A 24,714-nucleotide genomic window follows, 5' to 3' on the forward strand; every position below is an offset into this window, starting at 1 on the left:
CCCATTACTCTCCAGTTTCCTTTGGAGTCTTTCATGAGGCACTTTGTCAAACGCCTTCTGAATGTCTGGATATACAATATCCACCGGCTCCCCTTCATCCACATGTTTGTTCACCCCCTCGAAAGAATGCAGTAGATTTGTGAGGCAAGACTTCCCTTCACTACATCCGTGCTGACTTTGTCTCAGTAGCCCATGCTTTTGTATGTGCTCTGTAATTTTATTCTTAATAATAGCCTCCACCATTTTTCCCGGCACCGACGTCAGACTCACTGGTTTATAATTTCCCGGATCTCCTCTGGAACCCTTTTTAAAAATCAGCGTTACATTGGCCACCCTCCAATCTTCCGGTAGCACACCTGATTTTAGGGATAAATTGCATATTACTAACAGTAGCTCCACAAGTTCATTTTTCAGCTCTATTAATACTCTGGGATGAATACCATCCGGTCCCGGAGATTTACTACTTTTTAGTTTGCAGAACTGCCCCATTACATCCTCCAAGTTTACAGAGAAATCATTTAGTCTTTCTGACTCGTCCACTTCAAATACCTTTTCCAGCACCGGTATCCCTCCCAAATCTTCCTCGGTGAAGACCGAAGCAAAGAATTCATTTAATTTCTCCACTACAGCTTTGTCTTCCCTGATCGCCCCTTTAACACCACCGTCGTCCAGCGGTTCTTTAGCCGGCTTTTTGCTTTTAATATACCTAAAAAAAATTTTGCTTTGTGTTTTTGCTTCTAATGCTAACTTTTTTTCAAAGTCCTCCTTAGCCCTTCTTATCTTCTTTTTGCATTTGTCTTGACATTCCTTATGCTTTATCTTATTGTCTTCAGTCGGTTCCCTTCTCCATTTTCTGAAGGATTGTTTTTTGGCTCTAATAGCTTCCTTTACCTTACAGTTTAGCCACGCCGGCTGACGTTTGGTCTTTTTTCCTCTTTTTCTAATACGCGGAATATATTTGTCCTGTACTTCTAGGATGGAGTTTTTGAACAGCATCCACGCCTGATTCAGGTTTTTTACCCTTTCAGCCGCTCCCTTCAGTCTTTTTTTCACCATTCTCCTCATTTTATCGTAGTCTCCTTTTTTAAAGTTAAACGTGTCACGTTTGTGACTGCTTTCCATGTGGGTGCTCTCCTTGCCCTCTGGTGGCCAGAAGTGGTGGTTGCTATGGACTGTTTTCTGCTGTCTTCCATGTTCCAGACTTCAGTGAGTCCGGTCCGGATTTTCCGGGTTGCCAAACTTGCTCTGCTGGTTTGTCCTTGAACAGTCTTCTGTTCCAGACTTCAGTGAGTCCGGTCCGGATTTTCAGGGTTGCCAGACTTGCTCTGCCAGTTTGTCCTTGAACAGCAACCTTACTTGGCTGGTGATTACTGCAGCTGAGGGTCAGCTGCTGATGGGCTTATTAGCTTCTGTGAGCCTTGCTTGCCTTGCCTTGGTAGCAAAGGTCATCCATGAGTTCCTGTTGGTTTGTTTGGAGTTCCTGCTCTGAAAGTTTCCTGTGTGTTTGACCCTGCCTGTTCCTGGACCTGGACTTTGACTTTGCTTTCCGCCTGCCTAAAGACTCTGGTTAGTTTATGGATTACCCGTGTTTGCTGCCTGCCCTTTGACCTTGCTGTGCTACTGGATAATGTTTACTGTCTACTATTAAAGCCTCTTCTAGTTATATTCTGTGGTTCCTGCCTGCTGTGTTCAGCACTGCTTTCGGCTTGGGTGATTTGCCTGCCGCTGCCGCTCCTCGGCAGTGGCCCAAGGGCTCACAAACCCAGTTTCCAGCTTTGAGAACGTGACAAACGCTAGTGCATTTGATTTCCTTAGTTCATTTACTTCGTAGCCAATATCGCACCGTTACCCCTGAACCAGATCATGAGCCCCACTAATGATTAAGTCTAGTATTTTCCCTTCTCTGGTCGGCTCCTGAACCAGCTGTTCCATGAAGCCGTCCTTGGTTTCATCAAGAAATTTCACCTCCCTTGCATGTACCGATGCTTCATTCAACCAGTCTATATCTGGATAATTGAAGTCACCCATTAATATTACATTGCCCTTTTTATTCGCTTCCCTAATTTCCCTTGACATTGCTGCGTCCGTCTGCTCGTCTTGACCAGGCAGACGGTAGTACACTCCTATTTTTCCCTTTTCACATGGAATTTTAATCCACAAGGATTCCAATTGGGGTTTTGTCTCCTGCAATATTTGCAGCCTATCTGAGTCAAGGTTCTCATTTACATACAGTGCTACCCCTCCTCCAATCCTATCCACCCTATCGCTGCGATATAATTTGTAGCCCTGTATGACTGTGTCCCATTGGTTATCTTCCTTCCAACAGGTCTCAGAGATGCCTATAATATCCAGTTTTTCATTGTGTGCAATGTACTTCAGCTCTCCCATCTTATGCCGCAGGCTCCTGGCATTTGCGTATAGACATTTCAATGTATGTTTGTTGTTCTGATTTTTATTACGTTTAATACATGGCATTATTAATATGTTGTCTTCCGTCTGGTCATTATTAATTTTATTTAAGTCCATCTGATCCTCTATGATTTCTTTGTCATCCTTACTCACAAGTAACCCTTTTTTCCCTATCTGGGTGATATCCTCAAAAGATACCTTCTTCCGAACCATGCGCTTTTGAGCGACTGTCGGCCTTCCCCCTGTTTCTAGTTTAAAAGATGCCAGAACCATTGGGGGGGGGAGGAAGGAGAAATGCCAGATTATGGGAGTGAGGGAGTAAGAGAGAGAGAGAGAGACGTGCCAGAACCATGGGGGGAGGGAGATATGCCAGACCTGTGAAGGGGTTGGAAAGATGCCAGACCTATGGGGGAGAGGAAAAGAGCAGACGGTGGAGAGATATCATGCCAGGAGGGGAGGGCAAAGAAAGGAGGAGAGATGCTGGTCTCCAGGAGGTTTTGGCAAGACTCTGAGAGCCATGTCCCTATGAACAACCCCAGGGGGAGAGGGGGAGGAAAAAATGCCAGTCTTATGAGAAGGGAGAGCAGAAATGCCAAACCCACTGGTTGGGGGCTATGGAGAGGGCATGACTCTTGGGCACTGCAATATGGGTGCCACCATTTGGGTATAGCCATTAGTGTGTCCATGATTTTTGTGCAAAGCTTTCTAGTTGCACAAATGTCAGCACCCAAAAGTCATCTTCCTACTTCTTCCTTCCCTGCCCCTTAGTGACCTCTGGGGGGGGGGGGGGGGGAGGACACAGGGTCTATACCTGCTCACTGCTGTGGGATCCTCTGATGAACCAGAACCTTCGACCATCCTCCCTGACAGGAACTGCCTGGGACAGCTGTCCCTTCTGTGTCGAGAACCCTAAAGCAGCAATCAGGTATGTGCCCTGCTCTCCCCTGGACACAGGTAGTGCAGGGCTTCCTGTAAGAAACAAACATAATCTTGAATGCAACTCATCTTGTAGTCCACTTTATACTTGTAAAATGGGAAATACACATCTATGTTTGGGGCATGCCAAAACTATGCCCCTGCCACTCTCCCACTATGCTGTCCTTAAATCTGCATACTAGGGGGTGTGCATGTCCAAATGGCAGCTTTCCAAAATAGATATTTGGACATGGATGTGATGTAGGTGATTGTCATTATTATAGACATCTACATGGTTCTATAATGGCCTCATTAACCAGATAACTCATCTAGTTAACATTAGGATGGGCACTTTGTGGACCAGGCTTGGAAGGGGGATTTTATAACACAGCACTTAAATATTCTTTAATGAACCTATTTTAATGCTTAATTTATTAAGGCAACATAGGCCTTTTATAAACTGGTGGACGCCATCTTGACAGTAGGCATTATCGCCTGATATAAAATGTGACTAGAAACAAAATAAAAACAATCAAAATACATATCATTATGAAATAAATAAAACTCAAGAATTAAAAATATTTATAGATATCTTAAAGTTAAAAACATTTTGCAATATCAAGGGATAAACCTTCCTAGAACAAAAAAACACAAAACTGTCACATTGGAACAGCCAATGTAAAGAGCTATTTGAATCTTGACTTCAGAAGCAACTGACAACAGAAGGATTAATCTAAGAAGTTATGTAGGAAAGATAAAAGACAATATACTTTTCCCCATATCTCATAATTGTTTGTGTCCCAGGCCAAGGATGCAGCAATTAGGAGGAAGCAGGTGAGAAAGTCAGATGTTTTGATTTTGGTCATAGTGTAAGACAGAAAAGGCAAAAAAGTTAGGAATTTTGCCTTCAAATTAATTGTGCCGTAAATAGTAGCCAATAGGAGCCTTGTTACCTAAAATCTATAAAATTGAACTCAGTTCCTTTGTCTAATTAGAAAGAATTAGAGTAGCAAAATCCCAGCTACGTGCTCTGTGTTTTCTTTCTTGAATGCCAGCATGCTAATGGATAAAAAGAAACTTTAACTGGAAACAATACTACTACTACTACTACTACTTATTATTTCTAAAGCGCTACTAGGCATACGCAGCGCTGTACACTTGAACATGAAGAGACAGCCCTTGCTCGACAGAGCTTACAATCTAATTAGGACAGACAAACAGGACAAACACGAGATAAGGGAATATTAAAGTGAGGATGATAAAATAAGGGTTCTGAACAAGTGAATAAGGGTTAGGAGGTAAAAGCAGCATCAAAAAGGTGGGCTTTTAGCTTTGATTTGAAGACGGCCAGAGATGGAGCTTGACGTACAATGGGGGTAATATTCAGTTAGCATCTTCCAGTTCTTTTTTAAATGCTGACCATGGCTGGCTAAATTAGCCCTGGATGTTCAGTGCTGGGCTATGTGCGAGACTGAATATTCAGGGTTAATAAAGTGTGTTGTGGATCCCAGCCAATATTCAGCTGAGGCCTGCATAAGACAGTACCAAAGTACTGCGAGGTTGCTGCTAGAGGTCACAGCAGCCATTTTGAAAAGACAACCACTAGGGGCAGGCATGAGTGGGCTTCACTCCTCCCCCTGCTGGGCCACCATGTATTGCAGATGGGATTGCAGGTGGGCCTATTCTGCATGTCGGAGTAGGTAAAGGGAGTTATGAGGGTGTGGGAGGAAGATGATCGGGGAGGGGGGCTCAGTCCCAGGACTGGAAGGGAGCCTCTTTTTAAATTATGCAGGTCCTGGCCATTATTCAGCTGGGGCCTGCATTGCTAAGTGTATGAATTTAGGATTGCTTTTGAGCTGATCTAAATTTGCCTTCTTAGCAATGTGGGTGCTGGCACTAAATATTACTGGCCCTCACATAACTGCCAGATCCTCCCCAACACCACCCCCTGTACCACCCGTAATCTGCCCACTTTTCTGTTGGCCTATCAGAGCCAATATTCAGCAGCACTGCCGAGTTAAGTGCCACTAAATATCAGAGGTTGGGGGACCCTGAGCTATCTAAGCGGGCAGGAACGTCTCCTGCCCACTTAAATCACTTTGAATATCAGGTGGACTTTGTTTACATTTTATTTCAGATTTACAGACAAGATTTGAATTTTATAGGGAATGATAAAAGGTTTTTCTTTTATTAACCTCAAATCCCTTGGCAGTGGTGTGTAAGGATCCTTTCAGGACCTTTATTAGCCCAGTGCACTCTTGGTTTCATTCCTACACCAACTTAATATACAGAACTGATACAGTATATACCATTCTGCTACAGCATCCCAGGTTGGAATGGCTGCAGTGGTTTTGTCTGTCCTTATATAAGCCAGACACACCTAGGGTGTGGTTTGGTGGTTACCAAAAGAAGTAGTGTATATTTAAGCTTACCCTTTGGGCTTAGTTAATGTCCAATGTGAAGACTTCCTTGAGTTTTAAGTTGTCTTGTGTGAAGTGCATTTGAAAGTTGGAGGGTTTACCCACCCCTCTGACTGACTTCTGAAGTATGGAGTGAACTAAGAGGAGCTTCAGCCACAAGCTAAAGGAAGACAGAAAGAAGCACTGACCAGGAGCTAAATGACAGGAGATGACATATGGAGGAAAACATCCCATTTTGTGAGAATCTGTGTGAAAAAAAAATCCCAAACAGGAGAGACTGTGAAGTTTCAGTCAGTAGGGAACTGGTTTGCCCAGTACTTGGTGCACCCTTGATCTCAAAGAGAGAGAGATATATTGAAAGGGATCAGCGACACAAATGGAGGAAATGTGTGATGTATGACAGTACAGTCTATATCTATTACTGTACAGGACAAAAAGACTGCCTCCAAACAGTCATTGGTCTGTACAACTCTTCAGTAAAGTTAGTTGGAGTACTCCATATCAGTTTCTTAGTATTTGTGATAAAGAAGGAAATCTACCCATGGAGTAATTTTATACAAGGCCCTTTACGCACATAAAACAGGGTTTATGCACATAAAATACCTTTGTAAAATTACCCCTTGTGTGTGCAGTTACATTGCTACTCATCTTGCAAGCATAGGTATGACAGATGTAGCAGCAAACGTTTCTCGATCTGAGCAGTATTCCAAGGAGAGGAGACGGGGAACAAGGTTTCAATCAATAGGTCTAATAACACTACTTATTCCAACCTAATTTTATTATCTGTTTATACTACATAGAATTTTAATGTTCTACAATATCCAAAAACCTATGAAATATAAAGGTAGGGCAATAATACAGTATATAAACTGATTTGTTGTTTGTATATCCCTAGAGTGAAAGTTTTGTATGGGGAACAATGTATACATCAGAATGAAGCAAACCTAATTCATCTTAAGAAAGAATTGGAAAAAAGAATACAGGAAGCAATTGACAATGAGGTAGTATGTGACATTGTTAAATGCATGTTTCTACTATTTATTTAGGGGCATAGGGATCTTTTTTTTTTCAAAGCTGAGTTAAGTGTTAATGCACACCTAACAATGGGAATGGGGAGGGGATTTGATGTACCACCTTTCTGTGGTTACAATCAAAGCAGTTTACATATTACATACAAGTATTTATTTTGTACTAGGACAATGGAGGAGACTTGCCCAGCGTCACAAGGGGCTGCAGTGGGAATCAAACGCAGTTCCCCCTGGTTCTCAGGCCACTGCAAAAAAAAAAAAAAAACAGCACAAAGGGCCTTTAAAAACAAAGGGTGTGTGTGAGTTTTGCTCTGTATGACATTCGGAGGAATACTTTGGAAAACATCAGACGGTTGAAATTAGTCTGTTGAAGCCTCTTTTGTCATTGGTGTGACCCCTGACGCAGGTGCGGCAGCACCGAAACACGGCCCATGTTGGGTCTTCCTCCAATCAAATCCTACCATTAAAAGTTTTTTGTATGAAAGAACTGTGTTCCCTTTGTTTTTAAAGGCCCTTTGTGCTGTTTTTTTTTTTTTGCTTGGACTCTTTTTGTATTTAGTTCCCTCTCTCTGTTACTTCTCAGGCCACTGCAACAATCATTAAGCTACTCCTCCACACAAGACAACTCTCATACTGTTGGAAATGCGCGCGTGAGTCCTTACTGCCTTCAAAATGGGTGGCAGTAGGTACACATGTGATAATTAGACAAAATGGCCATGTGCTAATGGCAGCATTAATACCAAAAAAAAAAAAAGGAAAATTTGATAAATATGGCCTTAGCGTGTGGGAAAGACTCGCATAAGGGCACACTAAGGCCACTTTTACTGTGGCTTAGTTAAAGCACCCCATAGTTAACAATATGGGCAATGTGTTATTTTAGCTCAGGTCCCATTTTATGCAATGAGACCTAGAGGGTCTTTTACTAAGGTGCGCTAGCGTTTTTAGCACGCGCTAAACACTAGAGACGCCCATAGGAATACATTGATGTCTCTAGCGTTTGGCGCATGCCTATTTTTAGCATGTGCTAAAAATGGTAGCATACCTTAGTAAAAGACCATCCTAGTTACTAATAACTGGGGGTTAACAGTAAAATAACACATCTTAACTGTAGTCCATGTTGATAGCTTCCTCCTTTATTTGTTTATTTATGTCAATTTATAGAATGACCACCCAAAACAATAATTCCAAGCATTTTATGTTATAATATTGATTTTTATGTTTTAGGTTACACCACTGCTGTCAGATACAATTCAGAAAGCAAAAGACAGATGGAAGGAAGCTGAAGGAAGAGTGACAAAAGTGGGAATTTTTAATCCATATTATTGTGGCAAGAATTCATTTTTCCCGGTATGATATTGAATTAAATAATTTGAATATAGAATAATGAAATGAGATAAATTATGCAAAACATGTTGATATGATGTATTGTAAGCCACATTGAGCCTGCAAAGAGGTGGGATAATGTGGGATACAAATGCAACAAATAATAATAATATGAATACTATATATTTGTTATTTTGAAAAACATTTTAGCATATCTATCTATCTACTCAAAATACAACAGGGCAATCAAATACAATTACGGGTAAAAATACGCCACAACTATCTTACTGTCAAATATTAAACAAATCAAAAAGAATTTTAAAATATTGTTATCAAAGGAGCCCTTTTATTTAAGCTTAGCGCTCACTGACAGACATTAGTGTGCACTAAGTGCCGAATGTTCCATAGGTACAAAATAGAATGCGTAGCATTTAGCATGTGCTAATGTCTGTTAGTACACACTAAGATTTAGTAAAAGGCCCCCCAAAGTGATCTATCAAAGAAACATTTAGGGCTCTCTTTACAAAGGCGCGCTAAAGGCGAGCTAGCATTTTTAGCGTGTAGCGCGTGCTAACCGTGTAGATGCCCATAATATTCCTATGGACATCTACATGGTTACCGTGCACTAATTTTTAGCACATGCTAAAAGCGCTAGTGCACTTCTGTAAGCAGGGCCCTTAAAATTTTATATGTGCTGATAATAAGATAAACCAGGATCAAAGAGGGCAATAAATACTCCTTAAAATCAAAATAATAGAAACAAAGACTAAAAAAGTAAAGTAAAATGTAAGCTAATCATAGTAACATAGTAAATGACGGCAGAAAAAGACCTGCATGGTCCATCCAGTCTGCCCAACAAGACAAACTCATATGTGCTACTTTTTGTGTATACCCTACTTTGATTTGTACCTGTCCTCTTCAGGGCACAGACCATATAAGTCTGTCCAGCACTATCCTCGCCTCCCACCACCGGCTGGCTCTGCCACCCAATCTCGGCTAAGCTCCTTAGGATCCATTCCTTCTGAATAGGATTCCTTTATGTTTATCCCACGCGTGTTTGAATTCTGTTACCGTTTTCATTTCCACCACCTCCCGCGGGAGGGCATTCCAAGCATCCACTACTCTCTCCGTGAAAAAATACTTCCTGACATTTTTCTTGAGTCTGCCCCCCTTCAATCTCATTTCATGTCCTCTCGTTCTACTGCTTTCGCACCTCCGGAAAAGGTTCGTTTGCGGATTAATACTTTTCAAATATTTGAACGTCTGTATCATATCACCCCTGTTTCTCCTTTCTTCCAGAGTATACATGTTCAGGTCATCAAGTCTCTCCTCATATGTCTTGTAACGCAAATCCCTTACCATTCTCGTAGCTTTTCTTTGCACCGCTTCAATTCTTTTTACATCCTTCGCAAGGTACGGCCTCCAAAACTGAACACAATACTCTAGGTGGGGCCTCACCAACGACTTATACAGGGTATCAACACCTCCTTTCTTCTGCTGGTCACACCTCTCTCTATACAGCCTAACAACCTTCTAGCTACGGCCACCGCCTTGTCACACTGTTTCGTCGCCTTCAGATCCTCAGATACTATCACCCCAAGATCCCTCTCCCCGTCCGTACCTATCAGATTCTCCCCGCCTAACACATACATCTCCCGAGGGTTTCTATTCCCTAAGTGCATCACTTTGCATTTCTTCGCATTGAATTTTAATTGCCAAACCTTAGACCATTCTTCTAGCTTCCTCAGATCCTTTTTCATGTTTTCCACTCCCTCCCGGGTGTCCACTCTGTTGCAGATCTTAGTATCATCCGCAAATAGGCAAACTTTACCTTCTAACCCTTCGGCAATGTCACTCACAAATATATTGAACAGAATCGGTCCCAGCACCGATCCCTGAGGCACACCACTACTCACCTTTCCCTCCTCCGAGCGAATTCCATTCACCACCACCCTCTGGCTTCTGTCCGTCAACCAGTTCCTAATCCAGTTCACCACTTCGGGTCCTATCTTCAGCCCTTCCAGTTTATTTAAGAGCCTCCTGTGGGGAACCGTGTCAAAAGCTTTGCTGAAATCTAAGTAGATTACGTCCATAGCTCGTCCTTGATTCAGTTCTCCTGTCACCCAATCAAAGAACTCAATGAGATTCGTTTGGCACGATTTCCCTTTGGTAAAACCATGTTGTCTCGGATCTTGCAACTTATTGGCTTCCAGGAAATTCACTATCCTTTCCTTCAGCATCACTTCCATTGTTTTTCCAATAATCTCATCAATAACAACAACAAATATACTCTCATCAATAACAACAATAAATAAAAGTTTTAAAAATTATGTAAGAAGGTAGAGCCATCACTCTAGAAGGGTAGTTACTTAGCAATGTCTGCATGTGTACTCCTGTATTACTACTTATCATCAACTTGGCTGGGTCTTTCCATGAAACTCCAGCACATCTAAAAGAAAGCTTCCTCTTCTTCGTGTTACCATGTACTCACTTCATCCTAGCATCAAAATTGAAGAAAAAGACTAAAATGTCACCAGTAGCATCCTGGTTTATGGTAGGCACATGAAGGGCCTCACAAAAGACCCTTTGGCATGGCACTTCAACATGGCCTGCTGACAGGAGAGTCCATCAGACCAAAGGTGGTCTTATGGGTGTAGGCTATCCCTAGGTGATGGCATTGCCTCAGTAGGTAGAACTACAGCTGAAGTAGCTGTAACTTCATGGGGGGCTGATACCACTGGCTGAATAAGCAAGATGGCAAATGCTGTGGCAGATGATAAATTTAGCTGCCAGCTGTCTACCATACTTCCAGGCACAGAAATATCACTACCAGACCAACCAGCCTCTTAAGAGTGTAGTCTGCCCCTAAGTGATAATGCCTGTTTATTTAGGGGTCTTTTTACTACGCTGCAGTAAACACTAATATACGTGCTTACTGCAGGTTAAAAAGCACTACCGTTGGGGGCTCAGGTATCCCGTGGTAGTTCTTGCATGTGTGTGTGCTACCCAGGTGCTAAAAAATAATTTTTATTTTGTAGCGCTGGGGCTCAGAAAAGAAAGGATTAATTTTGGTGATTATTTATAGAGAAAGAAATGATCGGTTTTAGCAGTTTGTTGAAAACGTGCAGAGAAGGAGAGAGAGGAGTCGAAGATGACCCCAAGGTTACAAGCTAATGACACAGGGAGGATAAGAATGTTATCCACAGAGATAGTTATCCACAAAATGCTACATCCTTGTTTTGTAAAAACAACTTAAGAAGAGGAATTTATCTTCTCTTTAATAAAAAATACCAAGGCAGTCCCCTCGTGGAGATAACATCCTGGGTTGTCTGTAGAAAGGCAGATTAACATTACTCCTACCCATCAACTCACAACTCTTCTTGCTATCATTGCTAGGAAAAACCTTGAAAGAAGAAATATAGTACATATTGGAAATCAAAATGGTCAACATCAGCAATTCCTAACACCTCTAAGATATTTACTAAATAACACCTCAGGTTCCAATAGATGAAATTTGGGAAAATTGAAATCTTAGGTTCCTTGCTCAATGAGAATTTTCCATATTCTCATCCTACTTATGCAAGGACAAGCTGTCTTTAATAAATGATAACATTAGCAGACTGAACCACAGATTTCTTCATTTTGGTTTCAGTTGATTTACCGTTAGACTTTTTCTTGGCTCTTATTTGGAGGTAGACTTTTTCTTGGCTCTTATTTGGAGGTAGAGGTTTCCTTTGTGTGTGTGTGTGTGATTGGAAGGTGATGTTTTACGGGAAAATATATTTTATCTGTTGGTGTTTACTTTTTGAATAAGTTCCTTTTCTATTTTCATATACCAATAAAAAGAATTAAACAGAGGGAAGGAGAGTGTGTCTGTAAGGACTACAGGCACCATTTGGCCAGCCCTGGCTTTGATTGGCTTTTCTGTTCACAAGTTTCAAACAGTGCCATTTCAATGTCTGTTATCCAAGACTTAATTTTTAGCAGAACAACTCAGAACAGTGTTCCATCAGGATTCTGAGGAAGTGGAGCACAGCCAGCAGTGTAAATCAGTTCTAGCTCTCATATGGAAATATAGAAGAGCTGCTGATGAATGTGATTAATTTCTGGCAGAGCCACTTACCCTGTGACAGAAGCAGCCATAAGGCCTTGAATTTTGCACAATTCCTCTACATATTTGAGGAGGTTAGGAGGGAGAATGGATAAGGTTTAGGAGACAAGGAATGAATGTTTACAGGGTCAGCTTAAGAGCATCAAAAGCCCTGCCTCACCCGCTTACCCTTCTAACTGTAGGAGCTTCTTCTGTGCTCTTGCTGCTCCGTTGCTTGTATCATGGAAGGGCTTAAATGCAAACATAGGCACTTTCTGAAGTGTCTCTTCTCATGTTTCAAACTACTTCTTGGTGTCAGCAGAATGACAGAGCAGCAGAAGCAAAGGAACAAGCTCTCATAGCTGTGAAAAGGCTTCAGATGCTGGGGCCTGTAGTTTAATTTATTGGTGGTGGAGGGGGGTGGAAGTGAGCTCAGAACTGGATGGCTGCATACAGCAATACCACCTGCCTACCTTAGCAATAAATGGACCCAAATCACCTAGAATTTGTTTTTTATTTCAGATTTATTTATTAAAACATATTTTATAACAAATAACACCATAACAAGGGTTGCACATAATATATCAGGTTCTATTAAATACATCTAATACTATGAAGACAAAAAGGAGTCCAGCTTTTCCACTTGGCCAAAACCTTTACTAAAATTTGATTTTATTTGGGTGAACCCAGCCTGTGCTACTATTTGTCACAATGGCTGAACTCCCACCAAGTTGGAGTTCGCTGGATTATCAACTCAGGGTTTAAAATGTTCCAAACAAGAGCCATCTTCTTCTTGTAAAATGGCATTGGTAACAGAAACAGAAATTACCTGATGCAGGAGCTTCTACTGGTCAAGAGCTTACTAAAGCATAAGTATGGAAACTTTTCAAGAAAGAAGTCCTCTTTATGAAGCAGCAACTGTCGGGACTGGCAACAAAGATAGAGTAGGTCAAAGAGCGCTTGAAGATACTATAGGCCACACTCTAAAGTCAGTCACAGTGCTGGAACGCAGTTATGTAGATCTTAATAATCATTGTCGCAAAAGGATCAGAAGGACAAGATGAGAGTAAATTTTTGAAGGAGTTTCTTCAACAGGTTATAGACTTGAATATAACAGCCGTACAAATTTGAACATATACATTGTGCTCCTTCCCATAAAGTGCCACCTGCCCAGTATCCCAGGTTGATGATAATAAAAGTCCTACAATAACAACAAGTCTTGGCAATATTACAAGCAGCTCAGTAAATGCTCCTCTGAAGTATAATTGTAGCACCCTCCTAATTATTCTAGATCTAAATAAGATCATTTTGTACCAGCAAAAGCAATTCCTCACTATATGGGCCCAGCTGAAGAAGAGGTATGCCAGGTATGGCTTGTTGTTTTTTTTTTTTCCCAGCAAGGATGCAGGCCACATTAAATAATATCACCAAGTCATTTGAGGATCTGGTGGCCTTCCAAGCTTTTATGGAGGAACAGGGAGAGGCTGAGATGGAAACCAAGGGCCCTGTTTACAAAGGCACGCTAGTGTTTTTAGCACACAGTAAAAATTAGCAAGCACTAAACGTGTAGATCCCCCTATGGGCGTCTACACAGTGTGTGCTAAAAATGCTAGTGCGCCTTTGTGAACAGAGTGAAATAACCTTCAGTACTGCCAAATTTACATTTTAGTTCTTGACTACGACATGTTATCTTAGGGGTCTGTACTACTATAGATTTACAGCCTGCATCACTGACACAGACTACTCCGTAATTACTGTGGATTCTTTTGGATTCTTATTAGATAAATGAAACCTTTATTAGAGGTGCTAAAATCTATAATGATTAAGATATATACAATGGTTAAGACTTATACAATGATTACATCACTGGTCTCTACATCTAAGCAATGCTAAGAGTTCTTAGACCAGAAAAAGAAGCAATAATACATACAACATCACTGGTCTCTACATCATCCAGGCTCATAACATCAGCTGGGGGGGGCCGGGTTCACAGCGAGAGCCAGGAGCTTCTTGGACCAGGAACAGATCCTCTGCACAGTGCGTCCACTCACAGATGAGCCCCCACTCTGCTGTAACAAGCCCCCCTTTTTATAAGGCTTAGAACTCATGTTCAGAGCTAAGGGAAAATTACAGAATGCTTCCCTGTTTAGGTAAACAAGCCATACTGTAGGAACGTGGTCACATGCTTTCGAAGTCCAGGTGACCAGGCTGAAACTCCGAAAACAAGTGTTGTCCTCCCCTTTGCATACCAAATTAGTTAGAGCTGTGTCTTATCTTCTGCATTCCAACTTGTTTTTGTATTTACAAGGAAAGTTACTTTCGGTCAAAGACAGAAGACTTGAGAGTTCATTATCGTTCAAAGCAGGATTGAAAATCAATCCTTTACATCTTCCATTACAGGGTCCTTTAAGTAAACTGCGGTAAAAAGTGGTCTGTGGTAGTGTGGGCATGTGTTTTTGGCACACACTGGGCCATTTTTTACCATGGCTGGGAAAAAGGCATTTTTTAATGGGGCAGTAAATGGCTGTGTGCTGAAATTAAAAGTAGCGCGCAGCTGTTTACTGCCTGAGCCCTTACAGCCACCCATCGACCTAGTGGTAAGTGCTCATGCACTACTCGTGCAGCAATCAGGCAGCATGCACCAGTGTGGCCATGCTGCCAAGTAGCATTGGGAACGCCCCCCCCGGTAGAAAATAGAAAATTATTTTCTACCATGGGAAACGGTGCACGCCAACTTTGAAACTACCTAAGGGCAGCTGCGCTACCCCTGTGGTAGTGCTGATTTGGCACACGCACATTAGCCTTATCGCTGCTTAGTAAAAAGGCCCCTTAATGAATAAAGCATGAAACTCATATTAAGCTTTTATAAGGCACTAAAGCAGAAGTTTTCAACCCAGTTCTCAGGGCACACCCAGCCATTTGGGGTTTTCAGAATATCCCCATTGAATTCAATGTGTGACTTTAGTTTATATAAGCAAATTATAGTATCTGAGCTTTGACATACGCGTAGCAAAACACAATCCAGCCTATTTCAATGAGACATTAACCGAAGGTCCAACAAGCCCAGTATCTTGTTTCCAACAGAGACCAATCCACAAGTACCGAGCAAGATCCTAGAACAATAAAACAGATTTTAAGCTGCATATCCTAGAAAGAAGCAGTGGATTTTCCAAAGTCTATCTTAATAATGGCTTATGGACATTTCTTTTAGGAAATTATCCAAACCTTTTTTTAAACCTTCCTAAGCTAACTACTTTAACCACATTTTCTGGCAACAAAATCCAGAGCTTAATTACTTGTTGAGTAAAGAAATATTTTCTCCAATTTGTTTTAATTTACTACTGTGTAGCTTCATTGTGTGCCCCCTAGTCCTAGTATTTTTGGAAAGCGTAAACAAGCGACTCATGTCTACCCGTTCCACTCCAGCCAGTATTTTACCTCTATCATATCTTCCCTCAGCTGTCTCTTCTCCAAGGTGAAGAGCACTAGCCACTTTAGCCTTTCCTCATAGGAAAGTCGTCCCACTCCCTTTATCATTTTCGTCGCCCTTCTCTGTACCTTTCCTAATTGCGCTATATCTTTGTTAAGACGTGGTGACCAGACTTACACACATGGAGCAATACAAAGGCATTATAACATTATCATTTTTGTTTTCCATTCCTTTCCTAATAATTCCTAACATTCTACATGCTTTCTTAGCTGCGGCTGCACGTTGAGCAAAGGGTTTCAACATACCAACAATGAAACCTAGATCCTTTTCCTGGGTGGTGACTCCTAATGTGGAACCTTGCATCATGTAGCTATGGTTTGGGTTCCTCTTTCCTACATGCATCACTTTGCACTTTCTCACATTAATGTCATCTGCCATTTGGATGCCCGGTCACCTAGTCTCATAAGGTCCTCTTCCATTTTTTTACAGTCATCTTGCGATTTAACAACTTTGAATAACTTTGTGTCATCAGCAAATTTAATTACCTCACTAGTTATTCCCCTCTCTAGATCAGGGGTGTAGCCACGGGTGGGCCTGGACGGGCCCAGGCCCAGCCACTTTCCCTCCAGGCCCGCCCATCCACATCCTTGCTCGCTGTCGCTGCCTTTTCTCCCGCGGCTCCGCCGGGTACAGCCATCTGGGAGGCAGCGTTCAGTGTAGCCTGCCTGCCTTTAATTCTTCTCCCCAGGCTCCGCTTCGCTGCATCGCTCCATCGCTCCCTGCATTCTTCTCGCCTGTCATGCAGCGCTGCCATTCACACAGGCAGCTGCGCTCCCCCCTACCGCGTCCATCCAGTCCTAACAGGAAGTACATCAGAGTGGACCGGATGGACGCGGCAAAGGGGAGCGCAGCTGCCTGAGTGAATGGCAGCGCTGCATGACAGGCGAGTAGAAGAATGCAGGGAGCGATGGAGTGATGCAGCGAAGCGGAGCCTGGGGAGAAGAATTAAGGGCAGGCAGGCAGCTACACTGAACGCTGCCTCCCGGATGGCTGTACCCGGCGGAGCTGCGGGAGAAAAGGCAGCGACAGCGAGCAAGGATGTGGATGGGCGGTCCTGGAGGGAAAGTGGCTGAGAGCTGCTGGACATGGGAGAGAGAGAGGAGGAGGGGGGGGGCTGGAGAGCTTCTGGACATGGGAGGGAGAGGAGGAAGGGGCTGGAGGGAAGGGACAGAGCTGCTGGACATGGGAGGGAGAGGAGGAAGGGACTTAAGAGCTGCTGGACAAGGGAGGAAGAGGAAGAAGGGTCTGGAGGGAAGGAACAGAGCTGCTGGACATGGGAGGGAGAGGAGGAAGGGGCTGGAGAGCTGCTGGACAAGGGAGGAAGAGGAAGAAGGGACTGGAGGGAAGGGACAGAGCTGCTGGACATGGGAGGGAGAGGAGGAAGGGGCTGGAGAGCAGCTGGACATGGGAGGACGAGGAGGAGGTGCTGGATGGAAGGGAGAGAGCTGCTGGAGGAAGAGGAGGAGGGGATCTCAGTAGAAGGGAGAGAGCTGCTGGATGTGGGAGGAGGAGGAGGAGGAGGAGGGGGCTAGAGAGAAAGAGCTGCTGGATGTCGGAGGAAGTGGAGGAAGGGATCTGAATGGAAGGGAGAGAGCTGCTAGATGTGGGAGGAAGAGGGGGAGGAGAACTGCTGGTACAGCACAAGGAGGGAGAGAAGGGAAACAGAGATACCAGATCAAGGAGATGAAGAAAAAGGGAACAAATACTAAACCTACAGCGTGAGCAGGGCCGGTCTTAGGCAGAGGCGACCGAGGCGGCCGCATAGGGCCCCGCGCAGCCGCCTCAAGTCTGCCTCGCCTCTCCTACCACCGCCACTGCTCGCCTGCCCTCCATGTCCAGCGACGCAACTCTCCAGTCCTCGTTCCCCTGCTCCACCTCCCTCCAGCCGTCTGAGCCCCTCCCCCGTCTGAGCCCCTCCCCCATCTGAACCCCCCTTGCCCGACCCGCCAAATGACCCTTGTCTACCACCCGACCCGCCGGCACCTCACCTGACCCAGCATTTTTAAAAAAGCTACAAGCGGCAGTGCCTCCTCGTGTCTGTGAAAGAAGAAAAGTCGCTTCGTCCATTGGCCGGCCTTCCCTCATGTCCTGCCCTTGCGGAAGTTACATCAGAGGGTGGAACATGAGGGAAGGCCGGCCAATGGACGAAGCGACTTTTCTTCTTTCACAGACGCGAGGAGGCACTGCCGCTTGTAGCTTTTTTAAAAATGCTGGGTCAGGTGAGGTGCGGCTGGGTCGGGTGGTAGAAGAGGGTTGTTTGGCGGGTCGGGGAGGGGGGCTCAGGTGGCTGGAGGGAGGGGGAGCAGGGGAACGAGGAGAGTCGCGTCGCTGGACATGGGTGGAGGGCAGGGGGCACAGGAGGGTCGCTGGACATGGGGGGATAGCAGGGGAGGGGGTTTCTGGACATAGGTTGAGGGCAGGGGGCACAGGAGGGTCACTGGACATGGGTGGATGGCAGGGGAGGGGGGCTTCTGCACATAGGTGGATGGCAGGGGAGGGCAGGGGGCACAGGAGGGTCACTGGACATGGGTGGATGGCAGGGGAGGGGGTTTCTGGACATAGGTTGAAGGCAGGGGCACAGGAGGGTCGCTGGACATGGGTGGATGGCAGGGGAGGGGGGTTTCTGGACATAGGTGGATGGCAGGGTAGGGGGTTTCTGGACATAGGTTGAGGGCAGGGGGCACAGGAGGGTCGCTGGACATGGGTGGATGGCAGGGGAGGGGGTTTCTGGACATAGGTTGAGGGCAGGGGCACAGGAGGGTCGCTGGACATGGGTGGATGGCAGGGGAGGGGGGCTTCTGGACATAGGTGGATGGCAGAGGAGGACAGGGGGCACAGGAGGGTCACTGGACATGGGTGGATGGCAGGAAAGGGGATTTCTGGACATAGGTGGAGGGCAGGGGGCACAGGAGGGTTGCTTGACATGGGTGGATGGCAGGGGAGGGGGGTTTCTGGACATAGGTGGATGGCAGGGTAGGGGGGTTTCTGGACATGGGTGGATGGCAGGGAAGGGGGGTTTCTGGACATGGGTAGATGGCATGGGAGGGGGTTTCTGGACATAGGTGGATGGCAGGGGAGGGCAGAGGGGACAGGGGGGGTTGCTGGACATAGATGGATGGCAGGGGGGACAGGAGGGTCGCTGGACATGGGTGGATGGAGGAGAGAGAAGAAATGCTGGACATGGATGGAGGCGAGGGAAGAGTGAGGAAGGAGATGAGGTGAGGGAAAAGGAAGAGAGGAGAAAAAGTGCACATGGATATAGAAAATAGGCAGAAGCTGGATCCACTGGACAGTCAAGTCTGTGGAGGACCCAGCTTTTACTTACAGATGTAGGGCAAGAAATGAAGAAGAAAGGCGGAAAGTAAATAAATAAATGGAAAGGAAGCCCTGGAAATGGAGTTAAGAGGACAGATAGCAGCACTATCGGATACTGAGCCAGCATGATCAGAAAAACAAAGTCACCAGACAACAAAGGTAGAAAAAACTATTTTATTCAGGATTTATTAATTGGAATATGTCAGTTTTTGGAAATGTGCATCTGTGATATTTTTCATGTACGTTTCAATTTTTGTAGTATTGCTGCATGCTGAGTCTGACTTCTTGAGGTAACTTTCCATTTCAGTATTTTGCCTTCATGTATTTTTCAGGTGTGATCAAGGAAGGTGCAGTATTCTGCTAGCGTATAGTTTGAATCCCTTTTTGTTTGTTTTTTTTCACTAGGTTGTGCACTGGTGTTTTAGAGCCAGGTGTAATTACAGTTGCCTTTCCACGCCATGCATAAAGTTGTAGCTCGTTCTGTCCTTGGAATTAGTGCTGTTTATGGTTTGTTAAGGTTATGAGTGTGTTTTTGCACAAGTTTGTGTATAGTGTTTTGCAGTGGAGAGATTGTGTGTTGGCCTTACTAAGGTAGCACCAAACATCAGAAAGGGTGTAGAGCATAAATCATGACACACTACCTCTAAAAGGGTGTTTTGTGGCTCTGCATGAGAATTGGTATTATGATCCCTTGCTAGCTTCATATTGTTGACGGTCTGCATTTTCCGTATGGCTGGTATATTGGTGTATAAGGTATTAATTGTGACAATTTGTTTTTACTTATTTTTTTTCTGTGTGTTGTCAGACAGTTATGGATGACAGACAGAGTCGGAGTCTTCTTGAGTCAGAGAGCTGTGGTATATATTTTAAAACAATTTTAATACCTTGGTGGTCTATATGTTTTATATTGTACATTATATTTCACACATCACTTTATTTTATTATATATCTTTTCATTTCATTTTTATTTTATTGCATATATGGGTTACAGAGTAATAGGGGGATTTGAAAGTACTGAATCTTTTCTTAATATTTTTCTTTTATTCTCCTTTGTTATGAGAATTGGAACTACTAATTGTAGTGGACTTGAACTGAATAATTTCTGGGGAGGGGAGGTTTCATGATAGCATTGTGCTTATTATTTCAATCAGTTTTTTTGTACAAGTTTAGCTTCATTTGTCTTTATTTGAAATTTCATAAATAAAAAATGTTCTAAAAATGGAATAATCTTATCAATGGGGTGGAGCTAGGGTAGGGGCGGGACTACGGTGGGGCGGGGCTAGGATGGGGCCCCACCAAATGGGTCTGCATAGGGCCCCGCACTTGCTAAGACCGGCCCTGAGCGTGAGGGAGGGTGGTGGGCAGGCAAGCAGGCAGGCAAGCAACCAAACCAGATGCTGGAAAGGGGAGGGAGTTAGTGTTATGATTGGGGTCTGAACCCCTCTCAAACTTACCTCTTTCCTGGGGGTCAGCTTCTTAGCTGGTTTCTGTTTCTTTTCTCTGTCCTTTCTGAGCTGGCTCTGTCTCTCTGTGCTGGCAGCTTCCAGCAGCATGGCTCTAGTTGTTTCACTGTACTGCACCTGTGTGTGTGTTGCCTGGGTTGCTCTGCCTCTCTTTGGGTATGCTGGCTTCGGGTGCTTCGCGGTGTTGCATTGGTGTGGGTTGGGCCTCTCTGGGTCGGTGTGCTTTTGCCTGGGTCTGGGGAGCGTGGCATCGTCGGGGGGGGGGGGGGCTTGGAGGGGAGGTGGTGTTGTTTCCTTCAGAGCCTTTGCAGCAGTGGTGTTTGCTTTAGGTAGGGTGGTGCAGTGTGCACTTCTGACTTTGTGTCTAGTTTCCCTGCTTGCTTTTGCTAAGGGCCAGGTTAGTGTTAGTGCAGTGTGCACTGGTGACTGTGTGTTTAGCTTTCCTGCTTTTCCCTTATGGTTCCCCTGCTTTTCCCTCTTGGTTTTGGAAGCATTGCTGTGTGTAGGGCTTTGGAAGCTCTGTTGCTGATAGAAGTACTTCAGGGTTTGGTGTTGTTAGGAACACTGCAGAGTTTGCTGTTAGAAGTACTTCTGGTGTTTGTGCTATTGGGAGCATTGCAGTCTTTGCTGTTGGTGTTTGGCTTATGTGTTAGCTTCCCTCCTTGTGGCTCCCCTGTCTTCCCTTTTAGTGCTAGGAGCTCTTCTGGTTGCTTGCCAGAGTAGTGCTTAGGAAGCACCTGGTTAGTTGTGTATCTACCGTGTTTCCCCGAAAATAAGACACTGTCTTATATTAAATTTTGCTCCCCAAGACCTGCTAAGTCTTATTTTCAGGGGAGGCCTTATTTTTTGGGGAAACATCGGGGTCACCCCCCCCACCCGAGATCGCCGGCTCCACCCTCTCGATCGGCGGCTCCCCCTGCCCTCAGTCGCTCCCGGAACTAACCTCTTAAACGCTTCCTTTCAACATTCATCTTCGCACTCGCTGCAAGCAGCAGGGCAGGCCACTCCTTCCTTCCGTGTCCCGCCCTCGCCTGACGTAACGTAACGTCAGGCGAGGGCGGGACACGGAAGGAAGGAGTGGCCAGCCCTGCTGCTTGCGGCGAGTGCGAAGGTGAAAGGAAGCAGTTAAGAGGTTAGTTCCGGGAGCGACTGAGGGCAGGGGGAGCCGCCGATCGAGGGGGGGGAACCGGCGATCTCGGGTGGGGGGGTGACCCAGATGTTTCCCCGAAAAATAAGGCCTCCCCTGCTAGGTCTTATTTTCGGGGGAGGCCTTATATTTTCAAATTGCAGCAAGACCTCTACTAGGTCTTACTTTCGGAGGATGTCCTATTTTCGGGGAAACACGGTAGCTTGCTAGAGCAGTGCTTAGGTAGCTTGGTAGTTTTGTGTTTAGCTTATTAGTGTAGAGCTCTGCTTGTAGCTTGGTGCTTAGTAGCACCTGTGTTAGCTTTGTGTTTAGTTCCTTGCTCTGTTAGTTTAGGGCTTAGGAAGTCCCTTTCTTGAGCAGGGCTTAGGAGCTCCTGTTTAGTATAGGGCTTAGGAAGTCCTTTTGTCAGTTTAGTGTTAGGAACACTCCTGCTGGTTTAGGGCTTGGGAGCACGTAGATCAGTTTAGGGTTAGGAGCACTTCTGTTTCCACTCCTGGTCCCTATGTCATCCGGTATCCAGTAAGTCCTGCCGGCTACTCGAACCCAGGAGCTCAACTTCTGGGGGGCTTAGTAGCTAAGTGCAGGTGAAGCTGTGTGGACCAGTCCGGTGTGCTCCAGTCCAGTGTTCCAGTCCTGTGTCCTCCTGTTCGGGGGGTTCCAGTCCTGTGTCCTCCAGTCCGGGGGATTCTAGCCCAGTATTCCAGTCCGGGGGATTCCAGTCCAGTGTTCCAGCTCGCTGGGCGGTGCCTGCAGTCCCTGCCGGTGTCGGTGTGCTTGCCCAGCGTTGGTTGGTGGGTTTTGCCTGCTGCTGTCGCTCCTCGTCAGCAGCCCAAGGGCTCACGTTTGCTCCAGAGCCCGGCCCCGCGGGCTCTGAACCTGAGAACCTGACAGTGAGAGGGAGAGAAGCTGGATGGGGTAGGGTCAGTGAGGGTAGAGATATAATGGCACTGGGGACAAAGAGAGGGGAGAAGCTAGACAGAGAAATATAGGGACACAGAGAAAGGGGGATACAAAACATGAAGGAAGATAGAGGTACAGAGATGGAAGAAGATGGATAGTGGACATGGAGAGAGAGTACAAATATCAAATGGACATGAGACCTTGGTGAGTGAGTTAAGAGAAGACAGAAGGATGTAGAAACCAGAGCCTGGGACCAACATGACTTGGAAAAATAAAATGAGCAGACAACAAAAGGTAGAAAAACAGGGGCATAGCTAGACAACAGATTTTGGGTGGGCCTAGGTAAGAAGTGGGTGGGCACCAAATCTTCTCCCCCCCCCCCCCCCCCCAAAAAAAAAAATATATCTCAGCTGGCAGGAAAATGCTTCTTTCCACCTTGGCAGTCTGCAGCAGGCATGAGCTGAAAACTGAGCATGCGCAGGTACCAGTATTGTGGAGAGTAGAATTTTGTTACTATCAGGGGAAAGTCTTCAGCTGACAGAGTTTGGGCTCTCCACCAGCTACCGCTAAACATATGCTACTGTTGGGTGGACCTGAGCCCTAAGTGGGTGGGCCCTGGCCCACCTGTGGCTATGCCACTGTAGAAAAAAGAATTTAATTTTTCTATTTTGTGACTAGAATATGTCAGATTTGAAATGTACATCTTGCCAGAGCTGGTGTTAGAATATAGCTGGGGCCCAAGGCAGATATTTAGGAGGGGACCCCAAAGCTTACTAACAGGCTGCACCTTCCAGCTGGCCTGGGGTTCTCTCTAGCTAGGGGGCCGAACGCAGTTGCCCTAGTTGTACCTCCCCTAACACTGTCTCTTGCATGTGCTATCATATTTTGCACAGTATAGGAAAAAATGCAACTCGTTGTATTTCTCTGTGCTGTACTAAGTGCAAGGTCTGGCCTCTTGGGATTTTGATTTAATTTGTTTATGGTTTGGGGTCACTTATTCTGTATTTGGCATGTGTTCTGTGTGTGTGACCAAAGTATTCTGTTAGCATCAATTGTTTATGTAGTATTCTATAGTACTTTGACTTGTTCAGTTTTCTTGATATATTGATATTTTAGGGTCCCACTGTAATATTTAGGGCATATTTGGGGGAAGCATATGTGTGTTGGCGGACCATGGCTTAGTGGAGGATGAAGAGTGCACCCTCTTATATTTCCCCTAGCTCTCAATGTGGCCTGCAGCCACTGAGGCCAGCACTGCTACTCCCATCAAAGTTATTGGGAGTGGGGTAGGTGTGCGGTAGGAGTAGGGGCGTGGGCAAGGCATATCAGGTGGCAGGTGTTTCTCTAGTGCCCATCCATCCAACCTGTTGGCCCACCCAAAAATTGCCTTCTCGCTACGCCACTGGCTCAGTATCCTGCTTCCAACAGTTGCCAATCCTGGTCACAAGTACCTGGTAGAAACACATTTAACAGCAACATTTCTTGCCACCAGTCCTAGGGCAAGCAGTGGCTTATTCCATGTCCATCTCAATAACAGACTATAGACGTTTCTTCCAGGAACTTGTCAAACCTCTTTTAAACCCAGATATGCTAACTGCTGCAACGAGTTCCAGAGCTTCACTATTCTTTGAGTGAAAAAATATTTCCTCCTGTTTGTTTTAAAAGTATTTCCATGTAATTTAATTGAGTGTCTCCTGGGCTTTGTATTTTTTTAAAAGAGTGAAAAACTGATTCACTTTCACCCGTTCTACACCACTCAGGATTTGTGAGTAGTTAATTTCCTAAAACCCCCAAAATGCTACCCAGGTAGAAACAAGTGTTTAGACAATTTTAATATTGTTCCTCATTTAGTAACCTGTTATTGTATGCTGTACTTTTTCACCTGTTTTCAAGCGTTCACTGTTCTACTGTGAGCCTGTATTCCCATCAGAACTGCTGAGCTCCCACTCTCACTGTAAGCCTGCACTTACTTTAGAACTGTTAAGCTCCCACTTTTACAGCAGTCTACACTCTTATTAGAGCTGCTGAGCTCCAACCTTTATTGTAGCCTGCTCTTGAGGAAGGCTTCCCTCAGCCATCATCTTTCACAACATAATTTCAAACCAGGCAGACGGTTGGTGATACCAGAAAGCACCTCCCACAATAGGCAGCTTGTTTCTGAGGCTCTACTTCTATCAGAACTGCTGAACTCTCACTGTGAGCCTGTATTCCCAA

General features: G+C 44.9%; 1 protein-coding gene across 1 annotated transcript in view; it reads left to right on the top strand.

Annotated features, from left to right (window-relative positions):
• LOC115461429 overlaps positions 1 to 24,714 on the top strand; it is a 453,017-nt gene that overhangs the window by 323,736 nt on the left and 104,567 nt on the right. The window contains exons 14-15 of the mRNA XM_030191224.1: positions 6,640 to 6,745; positions 7,997 to 8,119. Coding sequence (XP_030047084.1) covers positions 6,640 to 6,745; positions 7,997 to 8,119 — 229 coding nt within the window. The remainder of the gene's footprint in view (positions 1 to 6,639; positions 6,746 to 7,996; positions 8,120 to 24,714) is intronic.

Source organism: Microcaecilia unicolor, chromosome 2, assembly GCF_901765095.1.
Source record: "Microcaecilia unicolor chromosome 2, aMicUni1.1, whole genome shotgun sequence".
In the NCBI taxonomy this organism is placed as follows: Eukaryota; Metazoa; Chordata; class Amphibia; order Gymnophiona; family Siphonopidae; genus Microcaecilia; species Microcaecilia unicolor.